Raw genomic sequence first — 25,621 nt, forward strand, 5'->3', positions numbered from 1 at the left:
GTCCAGTTTAATAAACTGTCTTCAGAGGTCAAGTAATTGGTCACTGTCCTGTGAAGGCCTCCGTGGTTTGTTCAAGAAGTGAACATGGCACTGTAGAATTTTGTATAAACCAGGTCTACACATTAATTATGCCGACAGATTTAAAAGCCACTAGAGGGCGCCATACTAACGTATACAAGGTCAAACGACACGGCCGCTCCACTTCTCGCACATTTTTCAAGCGCTGTACTTCTTTATGTGAAGAAGGCAGGCAGAGTTTTAGACGTGTGATCTAATCTGTGTATGTTCACATTTATATCTAGATATTGAACAAAATTGCTTTGTATGCAGAGCAGTGATGTGACTGGCTGAAACAAATGGAGAATAAAGTTATTGTTAGGGAATTTAAAATGAGCGTGTTGTGTGTCCTTGTTCGTGGGACCGTGCAGGCTTTACTCTGCCATTATCTGGTGGCCTCCTGCTCCTCCACCACCACAATGGCTCCTGCACCACATTCATCAAGTTGACACCAGACACACACACACACACACTTTTTTCCCTCCATCACTCCACACCACCACATCCTCTGTTCCCTCTGTCCCCTGTCTCTCCTCTCCACATTTCTTCAGCACCATTTCATTACCTTATTACCTTCGGAGGGGAGTGAATCATCCTTTAAACTCATCTCCTTCTTTGTGACACATCATTTGTTGATCTGATTGGTGTCATAAATGTCCCTGCAGAGCGTGCTCAAAGCTGGTGTTAGTGTGTGTGCAAACCTGTGACTACACAATAAGGGCTGCACAGTATATTGAATAGGAGTTGTAATTGCAATGCCAGTGCATGCAGAATTGCAATCGCTGCTTGGATGTTTTGTTTGGTAGGATGCGATATTTCTAGTGTCATACATCTACACTCTGTATATTGATAGGTTAATTGACCAGTTAGAAGACCAAGAAACACAGCAGACAGGTCAGGGATAGAGTCGTAAAGAAGTTCAAGGCGGAAAACAATGTCTCAAGCTTTGAACATCTTGCTGAGCGTGTACGGATTTTGTCCCTGAAACTGTGGCTTCCTCCAGGAGTCCACAGACATGACTTTTAGGTTACCTGGTGTCTCTACATTGCCTTTTTTGTGTGTGCACGGTTGTTTGTCTGCTGTGTTGTAGTGTGATGGACTGACAACCTGTCCATGGTGGACCTCATCCTCTTGCTCAGTGACCGGTGGAAACAGGCACCAGCTCCATCACTACTCCACAAGGACAAGTGGGTACAGACAATGGACGGATGGAGTTTTTAACAAACTTGGCTGCATCTGTCTTCTAAGCTAAATTTAAATCACATTTACCAATTTAACATGAATTGCTACCTAACTTACCAGATGGACCAGGGTTGTGTCTAGACAGAAATCTTTATAGCAAACTCATTTTAGATTCACCTTTCATGGATTTTGTTACTTTGCAGCCTTTCGTAAAGACACTTCCTGATCGTCTTTTCTTGACTCAGAAAAGACGAAACCCCATTATTTTTAAATGGGGTGTGGGGATCATGGTTACGTGTTTATTGCAGAACTGTTACCAAAAACAAAAAAGGGTTCAAGATGGAGCTTTTTGGCAGCAAACTGATTGCTGTTCGGAATAAGCTCCATTCATGTCCAAGGCTAAAACTGAGATGACGATCCTCCTGGTCACGACCACATTCTTCAGAAAAGACACTATCGCTGAGAAAACTGAAACTGAAGTGAAACCATCAGAAATTTAATGTTTTAAATTGAACAGATATCTAATAAATTGTTGACTCAAAGGTCAGCAACCTGATTTAGGTGAAGAAAATCCCAATGCTTGTGCTTCCACAGCTGCTTGGATTTTCCACACCCCTTAGCATCACCTCAATTTCCCTCTTTCTAGAGATTTCAAGTTGAGCTCTGAGTTGTAGCAAACCTCTCCAGCTGGAGCTTCTCTCCTCCACCGACATCACACCCCATCTTCTTCTTATCCCTCCCTTCATCCTTCCTCTTCTTTTTTTTTTTTTATCTGTCCAAGGTGGTGTCGCTACTAAGCATGAGTAATGATGCTGTCATCTCCGTGAGTCTCCATTTATCAATGTCAAACAGGAGCACGAGAGTTTGGTGGTTGTGTGCGCGGTGATGTTGGTGGGTGGGGGGTAGAGGGTGGACGGAAAAACATGGCAACTGGGGAAATGCAAGGAGGTAAAGGTGTAGCAGCAATACGAGAGGAAGAGGTGGAGGTTTATGGCCAAGATGAGGAGGATGAAGAAAGAGGTGTGGCAGATTGGGGGGAGGAGAGTGTTTGAAAGGAGCTGGGTTTAACAAGGATACTCCGTTACAGCATAAGGGCTTCATGTCTGTTGATGCCAATGCAGAGCCAGAGATCCACCATGCTATTGTCAGGCAGAATCAAAGCTTGATTCCTTTGCAGGTATAATTATAATTATGCAAATCAGAGTGACAGTTCATTACAGTGATGGTTAAGTCTCATTGTGCATTTGTCTCCAGATCCTGAAACCAAAAAGATTTTCTGCAAACACAGGAAGTACTCAATCCAGTTATCATTGTAGCAGTGATGATCCAAGTGACAATCCAAACACCTGCATCCATTTTGCTAATTAGGATACAAAAGACTCTCCGGATATAGTTTGTTGGTAGTGATGCTATGTTTTAGGCAAACAAGACAGCAAGGTTTGAAAAACAGATCCATCTTGAATGCTGAGGAAAGGTAGATCTTAAGAAGTTTGTCATTTAACTTGATGTACAGGAACTATACAGAAAACCCTTGAAGACTGTCATGTAACTGTAGTGCGATTTTGCATGTGCATAACTCTTTTAGGCCGTTAGTCTAAAAGAGGCAAGACCCTGAACAAACAGCTGAACAGTTTTTATCCCAGGTCTGTCTAAATGAGCAAATGCAGCTGAATTATTGATAAATACTGACCAGCTGAGCTACCCTGATGTACAATACTACCACCTTTAATATTCTATATTTGTAACAATGTTTGATACATTGTGTGATCACCTCTTTCAGCAAAACAAATTTTGCTGTTAAAGTGTTAGCTCAGAATGTAGAACAGATAATTTTTCCACATGCTGGTCATTATGGACCCCAGTTTCTTTTGTAGTTATGCAATTTTAATTCCTGAGTTTTGTATTTGGAGTGTTTATATATATATATATATATATATATATATATATACCCCTCCGTTAAGTACAGCAGAGGAGCAGTGATGCTGTGGGCCTGTTTCTCTTTTTAAAGACACTGGAAATCTTTTTGTATTGCATATCAACTGTTTGACAATTGCTTATTTTAAATAAAAATGGAGTGAAATGAACATATGATTCCTTTAAAGAAGCGTGAGGACAAAAGTGTCAATATGTGGGGAAAAAAATACATGATTTCTGATAACACAAAGAACGACTGCAGATACCTAAAGATGTTGACAATTCAAAGGACCCTATAAATAACAGAACATCAGTTTAATATGACCAGCGAGAACATTCTCTTTTTATTGTATCTTTTTGAAAAAACAAAAACAAAAAATCTTCTGTAATTCTCTTCTGTTAACATTTCAATATTCTGTACAAGATAAAAAGAAGTAAGCACTGCTTAAGAACAAAATCTCAAACTAAAAAAAAAAAAATAGAGAGGAGGTTTACAATACAAATTAGTAGTAAGACATTGTCTGAAGTGCAATGGCATAGCTCAGATGGATTAAAAGTGAAACCGGAAAAGAAAAAATAAAAATACTTCTCTATTTTTCAACAAACAGTAAATTCTTTACAGAGTAGAGACTGTAATATCTGATGTATTTAAACCTGTAAAAACATATTTACAAATAGCCATCATCTTTTATATACTTTTTTCTCATAATCACATATATATGTCAGCACCAGTAAAAAAAAACCCAAAACAAAATAAAATAAAATAAAAACAAAGAACATCAACAACAACCATTTTTGTTAAAATGTTGTCTACAGACTTGGTCCCAGTATTGTGATATTTGGAGGAAGCTTCTGTTCTCCGTCTGAAATCATTTCCAAACCAGATCTCAGAGCTCTCACTTCTAAAAAGGACAAGACATACACAGAGGGCCTTCAAACACCTTTCTCCTTCCACTTTGGCGTGGAACTGAAGTCCGAGCCTGCCTGGGCGCACGTCGGAGTTCTGGAAGAATGAAATTCCTTTTTTTTTTTCCTCTTTGTCCTGGAAAGCAGACTCGACAATCTGTGAGTTTAAAGCGCTGATGCGGGGTCTAAATTATTCAACCATTTTTTCCTTGACGAAAACTGGTCGAGTGCTACAACCCCGCAAACAAATCCGCATGTGACAACAACAAAAAAAAAAAAATAGAGCCTCATTTGCAACGCTTACAGGACGACCGAGTTCTATTAAAGGGCTGGATTTCACAACGACGACAACAACCATAAGAACAGAAGGCTTTTTGGTTTTGTAGGTTACATCATTGTCCTAAAAACAGACACTCTTGTCTTTCACTGAATAATACAAAACATTTAGAGATGCAACATGTTGACAAGAACCACAGCAATAAAAACCTATGTTATATCTTTATGTTTACATTTCAGGGCTCAAGATGAGGCAGTCTGATGAAGGTGATGGTGAATGAAAGCATGAGCAGCTGACGTAAAGCCAACAGTTCCCTACAGGGAAGTAGAACCCACTGAGAGCCTTTATAGCTAAATATTGTTGGCCTGCAAGGCCAAAATCAACTTTTTGAGCAGTGGTTTGTGAACAAAAACAGGGCTGCTTGTGTTTTTTCCCCCTAATAGTGCAGCAGAGTTTCAGCTGTGGTGTAAAGCAGGGCTGATGGGAAGGCTGCGCTGCGACAGGAGGATGGACAGACATACTGCAGGCTATGGACAGAGCCTGCGATGATGTTAAGAGATAAAGCAGGAATAAACTACACTGCCTTGCAAAGGTATTCATACTCCTCAATTTTTTTTTATTTTTACATTTCTTTCACATTATAGGCACAAACTTTAGACCATTTTACTGGGATTTTATGTGATGATCAACCAGCACAGCGATGCACATAACTGTAATTGAAAAAAAAAAACATAATGCATGGTTTTTAATTTCACAAAATGAAAAAATATTCCATTTGTATTCACTACCACTTTATTGAGATACAGTGTAGTGATTTAGATCGGTCATTTAAATTCACACTTAAATCCCATTTGGAATCCGTGGCAAGACTTTTTACAAACACCACCCCTCTGATGTAATGCCTGCCATACATTATTACAACATTTATTTGTGAACAATTTTGAAAACCCAGCCTACTTTCCCTTCCATTTCCCCAAATTTGCCTCACTTCGAGTTGGTTTATAATATAAAATCCATGTAAAAAAATACATTAAAGTTTGGGACTGTAACATGACAAAATATGGAAAAGTTGAAGGAGTTTTGCAAGGCACTGCAGGTGAGCTTCTCTAGAAATTCCCCTCAAAACAAAATAAAGTCACTTGTGGTGTTTGAGTACATTCAGGGCCCAGCGATCATTTTTGGCTGATGTATGGGCTGCGGCTTGTGTCCCACAGACTGGTTCACACACATGTCAGCGTCTTTGTTTGTTGTCACTGTGTATGCTGTGCTGTAGTTGTCTGTCCTATCCCACTCCTGTCCTTCGCTTTGTTCTCTTCACTCAAAACCATTATACAGTGCTACACAATGCAGGAAATGAAACAAACTCCCTCAAAAAAGAAAAAAAAAAAAAGGAGAAATTATGGGTGGGTTGCCTAGCAAAAAGCACAAGAGGCTAGCCTGTGCTTGTGTTGCACAATAGAGGAACATCATTTGTCCTGTTGCGATGTGCCCAATATAAACAGAGAAAAGAGTGCTGTGAGTGATGAATGAGTCTCTGGAGGGAGAGTAGGGGTACAGATTTGGGTGAGAGTGTATGTATATATATGTGGGGGGAAACAGAGCTGAGAGTGGAAATGGGAGCTTTGAGAGGATAGAGCTGAGAGATCTGAAGCACTGAACAGGGTGTCACACAAATAAATTGTCGTCTTGAGAACGATATTGTCTTCCTCTTCATCAGCCTGCGGTTTGGGAAAAGCTTGGGTTCAAAGTTAAGCGGTGTAAACGGGAATCGCTGTCAAACACTAGATCGTAAGGAAAATTTACTCCAGGGGAGAAACGAGTGAAACTAACAAAACACACCTCCTAATTCTTATATTGTTTTTCAATAATATGCACAAGACGTGTGAGAGCTCCTTCCATTTCAAACACACACACACACACGCACGCATACACACAGAAAACATAATACCAGAACTTATTTATAATCTCTCTCATGTTTTACAAAACAAAACATGCCAGTCTATGTCATGTCTTACTTTCTGTTGGACTTTCTCAGGTTATGTCCCAAAGTTGAGTTCATTCTGAAAATGTTCCCCATTGGCTATTGGTTCTGGAAAAGCTCGTCCATCCACCCGTCGCCCGAGTCCAGCTCCGCCCCCGATCCGTCACCCAAACCAAAGGCTCCCCCTCCTGAGGGCCCGCCCCCGTACCCATAGGATGACATGTCCTGATTGGCTGTCCTTTGGTAGCCCTGTGGCTGACCCCCAACTGCAACTCCTCCTGGTCCATAGGGTCCACCTCCTCCTCCCCCTATTCCTGGGCCTCCTGGACCTGGCCCAAAAGCCCCCATCCCAGACATCCCCTGGGCCATCATCCCTTGGCTAATCCCCTGGTTCATGACCATGGGTCGGGGCTGATTGGTCCTCGGCTGATTGCCCATGTGAGGGCGCATCATTGGGCTGCCCATACTTGCAGCCGGGTTGCCCACTCTGGGGTCCATTCCTTGGCCAGCCTGTCCAGAACCTGGAAAGTGTTGCTTGGTCATACGTGGAGGTTGACCCGGCTGCATACCGTAAGCCTGGGAGGAGGTGAACCCCACCATATCTCCTCCTGCTCCTCCTGTAGTCCTTCCGACTCCTCCCCCCATGGCCTGTAGACCTTGTCCTTGCTGCTGTGGCCAGCCGCCAGCCGCCATCCCAGCTCCACCTCCTCCACCTCCTAGCATGCTTTGCAGTCTCTGAGACTGGGCTTTGGCGGGGCCTTTGAGGGGCTGCTGAGCTATGGAGTTCATTAACATCCCTTGCCCTCCATAAGCTCCAGCCCCGCCGCTCCCGGGGCCCCCGGGCATACCTCCGAGTCCAGGACCCGCACCCGCCTGCCGAGGAGGCCCTCCGGCAGTGTTGTGCTGTGGTGGAAGACCCATGGAGGCTTGGACGCTTTGGTTCTGGTGCTGCTGCTGGTGGATCATTTGGCTCATTGAAGGGTTGAGGCCATATAAGGCACCCTGGTTGGACCCCTGGGTGCCATAGGATAGTCCCATGTCGGCTTGAGGTCCCACTGGACCACCTTGACCCTGAACAGAATTCATCTGGACCATCTGCTGCTGGTTGTGCTGCTGCTGCTGGAGGAGACGAGAGGACCGCATATTTTGGAGCGATTGGCTTCTGGATGCCAGATCTTGTGGAGGACCTATGAATGGAAATTAAAGAGATGTTAGAACAATAAAAAAAGACAGACAAATGGGAATGGACAAAAAAATACAACAAATAAATGCTGAGGTTTAGGAATTATGTTTATGAAATTGTTTGTATGGTGCTGGACTTCCCCTCAGATAGTCTACCCTGTAGAGAAGGTGGACCTCTAATTGTCCAGGACCATCGCCCTCCAAACTGCAGTCCCACAAGGTTGGTGTGTTTTGAGCCCCTTTACGTCTACGACTTTGACTCCTCACAGTTTGAACAATCGTGAGACAGACTTCATGGAGGATGTGGAGGATACAGGTCAGAAGATACCAGAAAAAAACCCAGTTCCTCTTGAATGTCAGAATAAAACAGAGAAGACGGTGGTGGACCACTGCAGAAAGAAGTCATTCCTACTCCAGTGGAAAAGATAAACAGTATCACACACCTGGATTCATCCTACACATGATCTCACCTGCTATACTCACATACTTTCTCAGGTCACAAGTGGATTTACCACCCAGTGACACTTAGCTACATGGCTGCTGTAAAAAGCATTCTGATCATCAGCATCACATCTTGGTCTCACAATTGTAACCAACAATAACCGTCTTTTTTATTTATTATTTACTTCATCATTCAGGTGCAATATATCCACTGTTGATAAAAGACGACACTGAAAATTTGTGCTCAGCCAGCAATCTACCCACGACGACAGTCAAGGTTGCTCATTTTTCCTTCCTGTTTATTCCTCAGCACATTTCCTGGGTTGCCTCTTGCGATTTCTAGTTTCATATTTTCCTTCCGTCTATCCTCCAGCCAAGGAATGATTCAGGGCATGTTTCACTGTGTGCTACGCATGCATAACAGAGCGTGTGACAAATGAAATCCTGAATCTCAAAAATATGTCCCGTCTAACCTCGGTTCGCCAAAACATGGCACAGATAAAAACAGTTGAGCACCAGCAACTCATTTTCACAGTTTCTCCTATTAAAGCAGAACTGAAGGAGCCTGAGGAAGTGAAAATGGCTCTAAATCCTTTAATAGGCCCAATACTGACACCACTCCACTAATCCCTCTTCTTAAAGCGCAGACCTGAAATGTAACAGACGAGTGAGAACTTGATGGATAATGCAATCCAGGCTCACAAGTAGGAAGAAACTCATGAATGCTACCAGCTAAGACAATATGAGCAATACCACAATCAAAGTGGACTGGTTGGATGCTATATTTCAGAGGGTGTGCAGAACAAGCTCCAATATAATATTTATAGCAATTGTATATGTATTTGGTCCGTGCAGGACAGCTGAACTAGATGACGACTCTTTAAATTCTTCAGTTTTATCCATCAATTGTCTCACAGCTGAGTTCATAAATGGAGACATTATCCACATATTGATGCAACTTCTGGCCACCATCCCAAAGAAGCTGGAAATTTTCTGAATTGTTTACCAAATTTCTGAGGTCTATGTTTTCTATGAACATTAACACTTATTAATGATTTGTTTCATTCACGGCAACATTCACCAATCTCATCACATGCCACATGTTGTCCTAATACCGCACAGCTTTACTCTGGCTGTATATCTACAATAGTTTCATCTGGCATCATCTTCCTCTCCACCTTACCTTCCCAGACTTGCAGACAGACTAATGGCTATAAATGGCTTGAGTGTTGACTCCCCTCCTCCATCTCTCCATCATCCTCTCACCCACTCATCTTCACTCCTCCTCCATTCCCAACCTCAGGTTCTACCTACCAGGACCATCTACCTCTTCCTCTTGTTGCCAGTCCCCCCAGCCCCCATCCCTTTCTCCTCCACTCCCACTTCCCTCATCTCATCCATCTCACTGACTTCCCCAGAACTCTGGGGGATGCAGGACGGACAAGTTGCCTTGGTAACAGGCAGATCAGGATTTTTTTTCCCAGAGAGAATGAGGCAGAAGAGAGGAGAAAGAGCAACTCAGAGATGACTGATATATATCTGACTGAGGCAGATAAAAGCGACAGGGACGGGTTTGACAGGAATATTTGGTCAGAGCTGCTTTTAGATTCTAACCCCTGAACTGACAAGAGATGCAGAAACAGTTTTGTGCTGGTTGTCTGTATTATATATTAACTTATTAGACGAGCTACAGCTGGAGATACAATCAGTCACAACAGGACTCGTTTTCACATTTAGCATTTAGCACCACAAACGTCAATTCATTTTATTTTTATTGTATGCAAGGGGGATCAATACAAAGCAGTAAGAAGTGGAAGGAAAATGACAGTTTTCAAAAATATTTTGAAAAAAAAAATCTTGAAAAGTAAGTTGTGCATTTGTATTCTCACTCCTTCAGTTTATACTTGTTTCAGAACTACCTTTTACTTTAATTACACCTGCAAATATTTGGGGTACGTCTCCACTGCAGTCAATTCTTTGTAAAATAGCCAAAGCTCAGTCTGATTGTCTGGGCAAATTCATTTTTAAATCTTCTCAAAGATTTTCAGCCAACTTTAAGTCTGAACTTTGACTAGGCCAGACCTTCACACGAATATGCTTTGAACTAAACCTCTGCATTGTAGCTCTGGACTGATATTTAGCATCGTCGTCTTGCCCAGTAAAAGTGTTTGTCAACAATGCGTCATTTTCCTTCAGTGTCACAAAAGTGCACTTCTCTTTGGTATTTCTGTGACATGAAATCCCATTAAAACACATTGAGGTTGTGGTTGTAATGTGATGAAATGTGAAGCTACCTTTTATGGAATGAACTCGGGTATTTTGTGTGTTTTACCTTGGTACTGATTGACTTGGGGGTATGGATTCCTCTGGCCCTGGCCCATCTGTCTGGGGAGATGCTGCTGCTGCTGGAGCTAAACACACACACACAAATACAAATAATTATGAGCACATGTTAGAACTGCACAACCTTCTTTCAGGTCAGATAAATCTGCTTAGGACTTGACATCATCATGCAGCACCATTCATGAAAAAAAAATGAAGGGGAAAATCCAAATAAAACAAACTTTTACTTGAGCTATAAGATCAATTTAGAGTATGAACCAAAAATTATTTTTTGTGAGCAAACACACTCTCTATTTACATTTTGAATACGCCGATACAGAGGCAATTAATAGCAAGTGTCCGTACCTGATATAGATCTGAATGAAAGCTCATGTAATGTTTTCCTAATATAATACAGACCTAACAATTTAATTTTATTAGCAACTGAGTGAAGGAAGCATTTTGATTATAAAAATGTTTCTGAATGAAAGCCTGGGAGGGATTTCTGTAGCTTCACAGCAAAACATTAAACAGTTTTAATCTGGGATCAATTAAGCGCACATAAGGAAGGAAGACTTGTGATCCCCAGATATGCCCAAAAACTTAAATTTTAATCTGTACAGCACAGATAAATTGCTTATATTAACACAATACCTGCTTAAAGATGGTGACTTTACGTCATACGGTAGATGGCATTGTGCACAGGATTGGTTAAGGTATGTTTGCCGATGGCCAAACAAAATTTGGCCTCTTCCTTTAAGATGCTGTGCTCTACACTGTAAGATGATTTTTTTCCCAGGCATTTCAATACAGTTTATCGTTTATTTTTGATTTGATCTGCACTAATTTAATCCAGGGTAAACTACCAGGATATCCCCTCCCTCTATGCAAGACTGTGAAAATATAACATAATATAATTCAGCAAGATTGTAAGATTTTATTAAATCTGTCAGATCAACTCCAACCATCATCTCAATTCATGGAACTACCTTCTTAAAAATGACTACATCCACCTTCTTACAGCTAAGGAAATCTGAAAATTGAGTCCTTTTTTTTCCCTCCACGACAAAATACAAAATGACTTTCAGAAACAAATATATGTGTAAATATATTTATATAGATGTGTTTTTGAGGCATTTACCATTTGTTTCAAAATGAACTAGCAGATGTTGACAACCGCTGGAACTACAGATGCCACAGATGTAAGATTAGTTTAAAGTGAGATTGTTCGCAGCCCCTCAGCTATGGTGATCCAGGTGTTTGGTACAGGATAATTGAAACAGATGTTGTGCAAAAAAGACAGATGTAGGAGCAGTGGAAGTTAGGCAGACGCTTGCAGCAAATGATGCTGTTGAGGTAAATGTAAGACAGTTGCTTGGTAGAGTTGAGGTTAATCAGTTGTTCGGTAAAGCAAAGATAAACGCTGGCCTTATGAGGACTGGACTCGTATCTGAGGCCAAACAGGCGCCTGATGCAGAAGACACAGGCTTTGGTACAGTAAAAGAGCAGACAGGTCTTGGATACTATACGAACAGATGCTGATCTTCATTCAGACAGATGTTCAACCTGTTAGAAACAGGTGTCGGCACTGCTGGGCGCATGCAGATGGCGGTTAAGTTGATACTGAAGAAAAGGGCTGAATCGGAGAAAAAGGGCCTTGCAACATTAATAACGCCCCTTGAAATTTTTCTTGCAACACAGAACCATTTATTTTATTTTTATGTCCTAAACCAACATGAAGCTCTGCAAATTTGATTTGCAATCTGAAAGATGTGGCCCCTATAAGTTTTCATCTCTCCTTAATCTGATACCCTTAAATTAAACATCGTATAAATGAGAGCCTTCAGATGTCATCTAATACAGTTAATCTTTGTGTATTTTAATTTAGGCATAAGGCTAGCTGTTTGTTGAAGGCTGCAGATGTTTGTTGGTGAGCACACAGCGTCATGAAGATCAAGGAACACGGATGTGGAGACGCTGGTTCACCTTCCAGTCGGACAGTGATTTTAAGCAGGCAGTCAAAGCAACAATACATATTTATGTGTTAGAAAGGCCCTAGTCATAGTTGAATTAAATTCAACTGAAAACATGGGACAAGAGAGGAAAATTGCTCTCCAGCTTGAGCCTCAGCTATTTTGTAAACAAAAATGAGTGAACATTTCAGTGTCTATAAATGCAAAGCTGGCATAGACATACACCGAGCAACATATGATATAAAGTGACAGCAACTGAATCAAAACCGTATAAAAAAGCGAATATTTTGCACTTAAGATAATAAAACAAAAAACCTTCGTAAAAATCTTCTACCATGAACTCCTGAAGTGACGTAGTTTTAGCTTCAACTGGTTCAAGTTCCGAAATAAAAGAAATAAAATAAAAATGTATCCTATTAAGCACCTTTTGCTATAGAAATTATTAATTACTTAGTCCAAAAAATAGTCAATTGATTAGCTCTACACTGTATGTTAAATCAAGCAGGAAGGGTTGAGGTTTCCACATGCAGACGCATTATTTGCTTCATATGATCAAACACAATTAATTGCATATTGTTGCATTTTAGGCAAATGTACAGTATTTTCCAAGTTTGCTTGTTTTAATCTTTTCATGTAGTCAAATGAAAACTTGGCACAATGTGGTATTTCTCTTTGTCCGATTGATTGATTGTCGGAATAACTGATACATTAATGACCAAAAAGAAAACTAAAACGTTTCAGCCCTAATATCCAGTCAGACGGCGGCGGTGTGAGTCCTCAGTACGCGCTCCTGTGTTTGCGGGTCTGTGTGTGTTTCCTTTTTGCTGATCCAATTAAAAGACACATGGTGGGTGGCAACATCATAGTTCAGAACTCTTTACCACTTGATTTCTCTCAGAAGGAGAAATAAAAAGCAAACACTACATTATCACAGCAGGAGGCATGCGAGCCAAAAACACACACACACAAACACACACATTACAGAGATGAAAAGGAAATGGTGAGGAGAGGGCTGGATGCGAGTAAGTAAACATGCAACCTGACTTCAGTGAGGAACAGGAGAGAGTTAAGGTGCTGCACACACACAAGCCGGAGGTCGACTGCAAAGTCCTTCTGTCACCTGTTCGACCAGAAGATGCTGCCTCTGGATCTTCTGCTGCTCCATCATTTGCATCTGCAACCTCTTCTCTTCTATCACCATCATCTGCTTCATCATGGCCGCCTGCTGGTTGCTGGGGTAGACTGGAGGTGGACCTGACCCCTGGCTGGGGCCCACGCCAGAGGCAACGCCCCCAGCTGGGTGAGGAGGGGGTATTGCACCGGGTGGCCGGGACATTCCCACCACGCCTTGCTCCTGAAACATCAAAGAAGAAGAAGAAAGCAACAGGTCAGGAAGACTGTTGAACAGGTAATTATGTGATCAATACTAAAGCGTTGAGAAATTAAATATTTGGTGTCTTATTAAATATTATTTTAGGAAAAAAGAGGGAGAATTAGTCTAATACTAACCGAAACTAGGTTTTTTATTTTTCTTTAAAGCTCCTTGCTCATATCTGACTTTTTAGCAGTCTGGATTTGTTTCATGGCAAGTAGTTTTAAAATTAAATGCTTAATCTTTGAAACAAGCCATCTCTTTTCACTACACCTTCAGTTAAAACTTTGTAACTTGTAATATGGTGACATTTTACTGCCGTAAAACTAAGCTCTTAAACACAGCTTTTACTTTGTGTTTATCAAATACATGTGCAATTATAAAGAGCTTTATAGATCACAAAAAATATACAAATAAGAATAAACAACCATCACTAAACACAGTCAAATAAGCAGTAGTTTCGTAATAAGTCGGATTACTCTTTGCACCATACACAAGTCAGTTTGAATAACAAATTTATTCAAAAAGCACATTTTAAAAACAATCAAGCAATGACAATTAATAAAAGCTATTTTCATAGTCTTTTGCTCTATTTGGAGCAAAGTCCAAGCGAAACCGATGAACATTACGTGGTGACACTAATATTTCTGGTGTAAGAGGTACACCCACAATGGACCTGAAAACTGTTCAGTAACTTTGGATCACTTTCACATTTGAGTTCAGTTCCTGGAAAATATAAGGGATGCAGAAAGCTCTCACTGGTGAGCAGATGTTGAAAAGATCAGTTAGGAAAGACTGGATCAGACCCTTTAAAAACCTTAAGAGGTAAAAAAAAAAAGAAAAAAAAAAGGAAAGAAAATTCAATTCAAAATATGGGAAGCCAGTTTAATCTGCACACTTTGTAACCGACCCAGATTGACGAACGCTGCAGCAATCCGGATGTGGCGTAACGGAAGCATGAATCACATTTTTCCAGCAAAAAAAACAAAACAAAACTAACGAGCAAACGAGGCTTTACTTTGGCAGCAGCTCTAAATTGAAGACAAATACAGTTTATATTGCTTTCAGAAAGGCTTCGTTTAGAGTCATGTCATATTTCAAAAGCTGCAACTTGCATCTGAATACAATCAAAACAGAAATTGGGTGCAATTATGTTTTTCAGCAAATGATAAACTAACAAGATTTTTGCATTTTTATATTCACTCATCTTCATAATTAATAAATGTGCTAAACTACAAGCAACATTAAACTGTTATGCAAAGGATTCTGACATGGGTACTGTGTTTATGGGTTTTAGATGTGAAGAGTGACGAACTGTAATGTACTGGCACAAACTGGTACAAACTGTTGATGGGATGCCGGGATCGGTTTCTCAGCAGCCTCTGTTCCCTCTCTGCCAAGGCAGGGAAGTGGGGAACTGTAATCCTCTCTCGCTCTAAAGAAATTAAAATTTCCAAGTCTTATTTATGTCCTTGTTTACGCATTGTGGGTAAAACCCAATAAAAACAGTCTCATTAGCATCTCATCGCCTAATGAAGTAATTTCAGGCGATAAAAACATCCTGCTCTGAGTCACTGGCTGCTCTTTGTCATGACACAACGGGAATCAGGTGGAGATGAGAAAAATATTCAGTGCACTCACAGAACCACATCCCCGTACAGTGGCAGCTTTACTCCGTCTGTGTTTGATGGTTTTCAGCTCACAAAGAGAGAGACAGTCAAAACTAAAGACAGACATGGGCCACCCTGAGTCCTCCCAGTGGGGCGCTGGTTTGTCCTCTCTGCATACATTAGCTCTTCATTATCATATAAAGAGCACTTCCCTCTCCACTCGGCTGTATGCTAATCTGTAATAGGATGAAATGGCCTGCTCTGGCCAATGGGAGTGCAGCGTTTATGGGTCTATTAAAGGTTAGACAGCAGAGCAAGAGTGGACAGCGTTTAGGCTTGGCAGCAATTGAAAAGATGGAAGCAGAAGGAACGTTTCAGGGCCAATGCAAAGCGTTTGCACTTTGCTGATGTAAAACGGCAACAAACACAGGCCATCAGACTTTGTACGGCAAATCACATTTACCTGCAGGCGAGAAGAAACGGCAAAAACGGGATTACGCTGCCGAATCATAGTCTCAGTTAAATTCTGTAAAGTACAACCGTCCTCGACATGTTCTGAAAGAGTCAAAGCCTCATAATCCGTATTGAGACTCTGCTCTTCTTAGAGAGGAGGAAGGTGAAGATAAAGCTTGTATATTAGAGCACCAAAACACCCTGCAGAGCAAACAGAGTCAGCCGCTCAAGACCGGCTTAACAGACAAGCAGACCAGACTGATCGATGTTCACAGATACGTGTCTCATCTCCGCTTGTTTGTGCCTTGATGGAGGCAGAGCAGTCAGATGATTGCCTGCAGAGCATGCGGTGTTGGGAAGCTACCAACAGGTGGCAGTGGAGATCTTTAATCTCAGGAATGTGTGTGTGTGCGTGTGCATGCATGTGTGAGAGTCTCAGTGGCCTCCTCTCAGCAGATGGCTCAATCATGACGGTTCTGATCTACGATCTGTCCCTCTCTCCCCGTCTCACTCTTCCTCTTTTCTTCCCTTTTCTCTAAACATCGCCTCCTCCAAACTCTCTTTCTCCTTTCTCTCTTCAGATCTCCCCCTTCTAAACAGAGGGAGCCCGCATCATGTCCGCACAAATAAGGATTAAACAGGAAAGATGGACATACGGAATAAAAGCTTTTGGTGGAAGTAATGCATCTTCCTGATGGGAAAAGAAAAGAGAAAATAAATCACCATGTGTGAGCTGAGAAAGGAGGCAGGAGAGCAGGATGAGGAACTAAGCGGGAGACTTTGAGTGTTGATCTCGTTTAGGGAGGAAAAAAAAAAATCAAGTCTGAGCTTGGAGGTGATGAGCCATGGAAGGGAGGAGAGCAGGTACCCTGGCAACAGTAGCTGCGGCGATGAGCAGATGGCGCTCGGAGGACCGGTTATGGCCGCCGTGCCTCGTCACCCTTCGAAGCGCTGGGCAGACCCCAATGAATCTCACACAGTGTGCATACAAAAAACACAGAGTTACACTCAAGTCAGAGTCCTTAGTAATCTTTCCTAACTGAGTTTATCAGACAATCACTTCAGCATCTCTCTTTCTCTCTGTGTGTATTCATTTACTATAAATACAGATTAGCTGGTCCCACTTGCTAAAGCTAACGGCTAATTTGAGAAGGGCCAAGTCCAAAAATCTGACTTCTACACTCCATACCCAAAAACATCACAACATCACAATAGTGTACACAACTTCACTGTCACATCTGAATCAGAGGAGACACTTCTATCTAGCGCAGACTAGTGAACTTCCTGTGCATCAAGAATGAAACATTTGATGGGTTTCCGATCTGATAATCGGAAACCCATCAAAGTGACGCAGAGACTTAAAGTCTAATAGCAGTTTAAGTGAAGACCGCCTCATTAGAGAATCGCTGAAAATCAGGCAATTTTCAGCTTGACCAGCCTCAGAAAGTAATCTTTTCAGTAATGCGTACTTCAGTAACAACAACACAATTTCTTATGACACGTTGAGACATGTCTGCGGTTTATTCTGACTGCAAGAGAGCGAGAGAGAGAGAGAGTAGACCTTGAACAGATAACAGGATGGCTGAACAGCATAAAGAAAAGTCTGCTACGGAAAATGCTGGAGTGGGAAATGTCTTACTTTAGCTTATGGTTTTCTTTCAGGAATACATGGACCTGTTTCACTTATGCTAACCGTGCTAGCCTTACTAATTGCTAATGTAAGACGTAAACAAACGTATAGACGTATAGAAAATTAGTTTAACTTCTTGTGGCCATATCACAGAAATACTTAGAGCCTCCAGCTATTTTAACCTTTTGAATAAAACTGTCACTTGGTACTTGTAGTACCTAGATCATTCCCCGCAGTGTATAAATATAGAATTTGATATTAGCCGTCAGCTTCAGCCTCAGTACCAATGACATTAATTTAAACTAAATGAAGATGAAATTAGGCCCGTCACGATAACAAATTTTGCTGGTCGATAAATTGTTCCAGCAGTTATTGTGATAAACAATAATGTTGTTGTTTTGAGACCAATTTTTAAGTAATACAATGGTAATGGCAAAATAATAATGCAAGAACACATTCACAAAGATCAGTAAAGTTTCAGTTCTAATGAGCCTTTAACACTGGAACTGGAAAACATTGTAAATATCCAAAATAAATAAATAAAGCAATTAAAATTGATTTTGAAGTCTTTGTAGACGAAATTGTCCTTCAAATAAGGGCCAACTGAGACCAAAGTCTTCACACTGAAGACTTTTATCATCCAGTTTTTAGAAAGAGAGAAAAAGAAGAGATAAACGATAAACCATACCAGTGGAAATTATTGAGTTTGTTTTAATTTATCAATTGATTTATTGATTATTGTGACAGGCCTAGATGCAATGAGAGTTATCTACTAAAAGGAAGATATTGACTGCATATAACCCTTTTACACAACCTTAATTTAGAAATCCTGAACAACTCCTCTCATGCTAAAACAAAACGTTTCTAAAGAGTGTGCTTTGATTCGAACCGGCTCCATCTTTCTCCACCTCTTCAGTCCTACCCCAAAAGCACACCACCGGCTCCACGCAGACCACACACTTTCAAAGCAATCGACGGCGGGAGCTACTTCTCTTAGCTGCTGCTCAGCATAAGAAAGAAGGATGAAATGAAAGAGATGCTGAATGTATTACCGGTCACTCCGGAGGATGTTTGTGTGTATGTGTGTATTGCAGCCTGTCAGCTTTATTGAGTTAGGAAGCAAGGAGAGCCCAGGTGATTGCATTACACTCGAAGTGAGCGGAAGTGTGCGTGTGTGTGTGCTTGCCTGTGTGTGTTAGTGAGACTGTCATGGTCTCATGTAGCAGAAACATGGCCACTGCATTTGCTGTGTGTGCGCGTGTGTATTTAAAGGTGTATTTGCATCCTGAAATGAATCCCACAGGAGAGAGATTAAAGGTTGCGTTTGCTACTATGAAATAACGCATGCAGACACCTAAATCAGGGCGCCCACAGTAGAAATCAAAAAAACAAACACAGATTAAAACAGCACTGCATGAAGCCTTACAGCTTGCACATTGAGAAAACACATATACTCGCAGCCTGGAGGAGCAGCGGTGGCTGGCAACAGAGCATTGGGTGTCTGTGTGCTCCACACAGTCGCTCACATCTGTCACCCACTTGTGTGATCGAGAAGAGAAGAAAAAGAGAAGAGAAGAGGGGGGAGGAGGGCGGTGTAAAGAGGAGCGAGGGGAAGAGGTTTGGATAGGTGAGGAGAACTCTTACAGACAACACAGCTGCAAGAACACAGAGACGGCGAACGGAAAAGCACATCTGTATGCGCGACGTCTCGCGTCTGCGTTCGGATCGGCAGCAGCGACGCAGCTGGGGATGGTTTGTGCTGCGGCTGCATGGAACGAGTCTGTGTCGTCTCTGGTTGATGAAGGGCACGCTTCGCAGCCAGCGCTCATCAACGCCTCAACGTCCTACAGGACCACACTTCACACACCCTGAGCCTTCTGGGGAGGTGCAGACATGTGGTAACCCGGCTCACGGCCTGTGGACTGGTTTCCCTTCACAACCACTGACTGATGGAGAGAGGACCACAAAATCCAGTGTGGCGTTTCTTCAAAGAAACATCTTATTAAAAACTTATGAAAATGATCACAATGACAGACAGTTAATGGATTCGGTGGAGAAAGAAAAAGAAAATTACCTCCTATTGTTTTAAGCTCTTTATCTTGACCTCATTCAGAAAACATGCAGCTATCAAACTGGTGGTAGGGGGATTTTAGACTTATTAACCCCGCTGTGAAGAAGTGAGCTTATGCTTTGGAAAAAAAAAAATCTTTCATGTTTGCGCAGCTGAAGATGTTTTAATTAATATTTCCAACTATGCAAAAAAATAATGTCAATGAAAAAAAAGATAAAAATAGTTTTTCTTTACATTTTATTAAAAAAAATGTCACATTGAAAATTATTTAGACAGTTCTTACAGATAAATGACAAAAAAATTATTAACATTTGAGGCAACACAAATCAAGTTTTCACACATTAGGATGATCAGATAAAAAAAAAAATCTAGCCAATATTAGCCAGCAGAAACATACTGGAAAATATTAAAAGATCAGTTTAGACCTAAATCTGGATAATTTGGGGGCATGCCTGTCGGTTTAGGTGTTGAGGAATAAAGGTAAAGGAATTCCTGCCATGGTCTCTTCCTACCACAGAGTATAGAAAGACCATGGCTGCCCAAGCAAAGACAAAACCTTATTGGTTATAAGACAAAACAAGAATATATTCCATGGTAGACTGCTTCTTTTTGACCTCAGGTTTTTTGGGTATGAAAAGAAAACTGCTAAAGAATGAAATGGTAAAGAAAGGAAGCCACCAGGACTCTCTTTGTCTGGTTCTACAAAAACAACCTTCCCACCAAGGCGACGAAAACATTGCTAGGAACTCAGTTTTAAAAAGACGTTTAAAATGCTGTTTTGATTTAGATGAAGACTCAACTTGACGTGGTTTCCACAGACTTCTCTTTGGTTAAGCTGCTGATTTTTCAATGTTAAAACCTCTGATTCTCGGGTCATATTTTGCCTGTGTGGGATGCTGGGTTCTGGAGCTCACGGTTAAAGCATTATTACCATGCATGCTGTGCACCACCTGCTGACTGATTTACAAAGTCACATATGAAAACACACAAACACGCTAACCCTGAGCAGATGGTGGAGCCAGACCTCACCGTACTGACTATTCCCAGAGCGCCACAAGTAAAGAAGACATCACTCTGACATACTGACGTTATCATCTACCGTCATTTTTCAGGACTTCTTCCAAAAGTAGCCTCGACATCCTAGAATTTACTCATCCTAGCACACCACAAACTTCTCTTTTGTCATAAAAATCACAGGATAAACAACCTACGCCCACAAAACATGGACAATGGGTAAAAGTTTTTAGTTTTTTTACGCCTCGTCGATTGGAACAGCACATCCAAACCCGCCCCTGAAAACACACCGGCACACAAACTTGCACAGTTTCCCCCAGAGGGGAGTTATATTTAAACTGCTGAAGAAGAGCCTTGCTCCCCACAGAGGTCTGTTTAATCTCTAACATCTCTCTCCTCTAAACCCTAACTGGCCTATTTCTGAATCTTCTGAATCTGCACACTGGCGCACACGCACGTTATTTCGGGCTAACTCGGGCTAAGTTAAAATTTACCATGAATTTCCCCCATCAGAGACTGGAGTAAAAAAAAAAAAAAAAAAAAAAAAAAAAAAACGCCAATAAAGAGGTAGCCTAACGGGGTTCTCGGGATCATCCTCAAACCATAACTGAAGCGAGGTGATGCCATGCAGGGACACTGTGAAATCCATGTAGGCATGCAGGAGGGGATCAGTTTAAGTAAATGAATCCCTGCAGCAGGAGCTCTGTTTGGAGGCGCTGTGCTTAACAAAGTGATTTCTCTGCAGAGACAGGAAGCCACCCACAGACGGCATACAGCAGGGAATGTCACTCCACGCTCGTTTGCAGTCGTGCAGCGTGAAATTCGCTAAACTCCCGATTTCGGCGACAACAAATCTACCGGTTGGCGTTTACTTTTACAGTCGGCGACGTGCACTCTCGTTACACACCCGCTGCAGACAAGCATGTCCGTTTCTACAAATGTGACATCTGCTTTGTCCAATATCGCATGTAATCCGTCTCCAGTGTAAAGTCAGACCATTATTTGCGAATGAAGTTGGTTCATCTCGCCCTTTGTTCAACTGCGTCGTCTCCACACCTGCTTTGAGTCATTGCAGCTGCTTTGTTTTCTTGCTCATTAGCAGGGGAGAGGAATGTGTAAATTTCGTTTGACCGCATTCCTCTTATTTATGCACCATGAGTGAGAGATGGTTGTTCAAACAAACAGTTAGCTAGATTTAGTTCAACCTTGTTTAACACTTGATGGCACTAAATTACTCTAGCAGTGAACAGTGATTAGCTAACCATAGCCTTTAAGTACATCCGCTGACTTTTTAAGTAGTTTGGTTTCAGTTACTGAAATTATTTTAAAGTTCTGAAAAGTGTGGTGTGCATATGCATCCATGCCTTTCTTGGTAAATACTTTGCACAAATAAATTTAGCTGCAATTACAGCTTCAAACCTTTTGGCTTGCCTCTTCGTGTTTGTGGAGGGTGAGCATCTTCCTGAGCCTAAACTCGTATGTGACCTCCAACAGGTTTTCATCCAGGATTTTTCTCCATTTCCATCCGTCAACTCTGACCAGCCTCTTTTGAAGTGGCGTGACACTGCCACAATTATGTTTATTTTTGCAAAGCCCTTGTACAAATGTTGACTAACATAACATGGTGACTTACCACCGTGTTGCCAGGTGGGGAATTCAGGTAAAATGTTGTTGTAGACGAATAATAAAAATAAAAAAAAACTTTCATCAGTCCTTTTGATGTGCAGTAAATGCGTCAAGGTTTGAAGCTGAATAAGAAGAGAGGAAGATGCTGTAGGGAGCAACAATTCTTTCAATCTAAAAAAGAACTTTTTCTCTGTTAATGTGAACTGCTCTCTTAATGATATTAAAAAGGACAGATACTGGATATCTAAAATAAATGCCTATTTTTGCAAACATATTAAAATGTAACTAGTTTATAAGGGTGAGTTAAAGTTGTAAAAAAAAATTCCACAGAGAAAGATGTTGAAGTTATGCAGAAGATCGTACATAACTTCAGCTGCATGTTATATATATTAGCTGAAAGCCTTAGAACTGAGTGTTTAACATGCAACACTCATGTGTGCAACAGAGAGATCTGACAAATGTCAGTTTCTTCAGTTAAAATGGTAGATAAATAGTATTGTTTTTAGAAGGTGGCTGTCTTAACTAACAAGCCTGGGAGCCAAAAAGGTTGAATGATTGGAGAAGGAAAGAATCTCAGAGACTTTTCTGCCAGTTCATCCTCAACAAGAAACTAGTTCTATGTTAATTTCCCACACAAATACAATCCCTTTTTGCTTTGAATGATGATAAAACGCACAAACATATCAACAATAAAAAGCAAAACTATAGATTTTTTCCCCCACAGTGTTCAAAAAAGAGTGGCATCATGGCTACAATTATTTAGAAACAGAATTAACCGGATAGCATGACAGAGGCGAAACCACAAGCAACTTGATGCATAAATTAGCTTCCTGCTCGTTGGCTATTAATGCCGTTAATGTTCTGTTGCACCACTAATTTTCACCGTCATCCATCAAATTCCAGCAGCTTTCTAAACCTCCATGCCGGCCGGCCGAACACCGAGTTGACTGGAGACCTCGGACCCGACACGGATATGAGAGGCTGGAAAGGGATGAGATCACTGGTGGCGAGCAGACGAGCTTACCACCCTGAGAGGGACCAGGTGCTACACTAAATCACCCTGGAAACGGTCGTCATGGAGACCTTAAAGGCACAGCAGGCAGGAGCCGTGGAAGCGATGAGTTGTAAATGACTAAGTGATGTAATTGTGCGCTCTAAACCGGGAGATTTGTGCGCTTGTCTGATGAGGCAAGGTGTTTCTGCTTAATCTAATTGTTGTGGAACCTCTCTTGTCTGCCGCTCCTTATTACTCATTATCCTTCACTGACGACGGGTCTGAGAGCGGTGAGAGAGCCCAGCCCTATACGGACGCTCGACACACCACCTGTGTTTGTGTTTGTAAGGTTATCCTATCGCCGTGGTGATTATTTGCTCTCCTCTGAATGAGAATTCACCAACTAGCCGTTTTGAATTATTCACAGCAGCGATCAGCGCTATTACACGGCTGTTAACGGAGGTGAAGATACGCTCCACGCATCCATCCGCCCTCCCCATCCCTCTCTCTCCTCCACACATAGAAAACTGCCCTTTTATCCACCCAGAAAACCTCCTCTTCAATTTCCTCCTCTTCCATCGTGCCACCCTCCCCGTGCTCCCCTCTCAATCTCCTCCTCACCTGATTGCTTCGCCACTGTTCTCTCTCTCTCTCTCTCTCTTCCACCTCTTACTCCCTCCTTCTCCATCTACCCTTCAGCTCCATCCGTCTTCCCCATGTTCCCTCCTCCTTTGTTCACTCTCCTCCTCGCTCCTCTTCCGATTCTGCAGCTTTCATTTGTTTTTCCTGCATCGTTTCACGTTTGCTTTTCTTCATCTGAGCTCATCAATCTTTATTCTCCAGGTTGCTTTTGTAGCGTCGTCGTCCTCCCCCTGCCTCAGAATCAACCATATTTCACTCTCGCTTTTCTTTCTCCCCATTTATTTATTTGACTCCATCTTTACCACACAGCTGTATAACCTTCACCTTTCTTTGTCTTTTCCTCCATGTCTGAATCCATCTGAGCCTGTCATAGCCTCCTCATTATGTCTTCTCCTCCTCTGCGCTCCTTCCCTCCATCTCTCTCTTCTCCTCTCCAGAGAAGCCATTAGGTGCAGCTGTAAGGCTATTACTCTTTTTCCGTCTCTCTATCTTTTCTCTCACTTTGCTCTAGTCTCAGGGTAATAGACCCCCCTCCCACCCTTCTTTTCTTTCCCTCCATCCCTCAGTCTCTCCATCTCTGTGTTCCTTTCCTGCTCTTCATCCCAGCCGAGTTCACATCCTTTGACAATCTTCCGTTTCCATCCTCCTCGTCTTCTCTCCATCTTATTTCAGCATTCCTATAGCGACCCGAGTCATTCCTCCCGTTCTCCCATATTCCAGTGAGAGACCCTTCAAGTACTCCACTGTGTGCAATGCTGCATAGTGGTTAGAGGTCACTATAGTATGAAACACTCATTTAAATTCAATTAAGCTAAGTTGGAGGAAACCAAAATCTCTTTAGATTCTTTCCCGTCGCTAACAAACATTCAAACATTTCACAAATACTAAAAATGGATCCAATCTAATGCAACACCTTTACCAAGCCCAATAGTGACCAGGCTGATAGCACAGTGGACCTACAAATCTGAACGTGGTGACGATGACTTGAAGTTCGCACGCAGAACCAGGACAAAAAATTATCCAAAACTCGTCTCGAGCGGTATGGTCAAGAGGCTTGCTCTGCATCGTCCGAAAAACGTTTTTGACTCAATCTGCTGTAAACCTGATTTCATAAAGACTTTGAGTTGCTTCCCACCGAATGAAGACAGAAGGATTATGGGAATTCAACCAAGTGAGGCCACGCATGAGGCCGTTGAAAGCCCTCAAGGCTGAATGTGGTTCGATGCTCAGAGATTAAACTAAACATTGCTCAAGTACCCATCAGTTGCAATATACATGAAATGGACATTAAATATTCTTTTCACTCAATTTCATTCCTCACACAAAAGCTACAACTGGTAGATATCCAGCCATAAAATGAGGTGCAACAGCTAATGAAATAGCTACTGGCATTTTCTTCTTAGTTGAGCCTAAAAAGTTGCTGCGACTACTCCTCACAATAAGCCTTTTTTATGCAAAGGCATAGATGTTGTAGAAATACTTCAGCAGAAGATGCATATTTAAGTGACTATATGCTGCTCTGTTGGTACACTTGCTACTTGCTTCTGTGAGGGCAAATAATGAAAAATAAATCTGGTTTTCTTGTGCACTTATTGCATTAGAAGTAAACATCCAGAGATCAGCCTGAGCACACCCAAAGAACACTCCTTTGCGAAGAGAACAGCCTATCTTTACCTCCTTTTGTCTCGCACATTAAGCTGCCTTTCTAAGTGCAGCACCTTCTGCTATCTTCATCGCCCCCAACTCTGCTCATCTTTGTAGGCCATTAATCTCTCCTCCTCCTGCAGCTGTATTTCCTGTGCCTTTTCCTCCCCCTCCAGTGCAGAGGAGACGGAGAGAGAATGACCATTATCTAAGCCAGCATCTCCAATAATTCCACAGCACCCTATTATCCACAATAGAGCCAAAATGGCCTTTGGTAATATGATGAAATCTGCCGTAAAAAAGTAGAAATGGGACTAAAAGCGTCAGAGT

The 25,621-nt window shown here is 41.8% G+C and overlaps 1 protein-coding gene across 1 annotated transcript in view; it reads right to left on the reverse strand.

The window, feature by feature from the left end:
* Positions 1 to 3,467: 3,467 nt before the first annotated feature.
* maml3 (mastermind-like transcriptional coactivator 3) overlaps positions 3,468 to 25,621 on the reverse strand; it is a 113,000-nt gene continuing 90,846 nt past the window's right edge. The window contains exons 4-6 of the mRNA XM_014999296.2: positions 13,356 to 13,589; positions 10,273 to 10,351; positions 3,468 to 7,504 (exon numbers count right to left, since the gene is read on the reverse strand). Coding sequence (XP_014854782.2) covers positions 6,417 to 7,504; positions 10,273 to 10,351; positions 13,356 to 13,589 — 1,401 coding nt within the window. The 3' untranslated portion in view covers positions 3,468 to 6,416. The remainder of the gene's footprint in view (positions 7,505 to 10,272; positions 10,352 to 13,355; positions 13,590 to 25,621) is intronic.

This window comes from Poecilia mexicana, unplaced genomic scaffold (genome assembly GCF_051168715.1).
Source record: "Poecilia mexicana isolate PSO_F unplaced genomic scaffold, ASM5116871v1 scaffold_1, whole genome shotgun sequence".
In the NCBI taxonomy this organism is placed as follows: domain Eukaryota; kingdom Metazoa; phylum Chordata; class Actinopteri; order Cyprinodontiformes; family Poeciliidae; genus Poecilia; species Poecilia mexicana.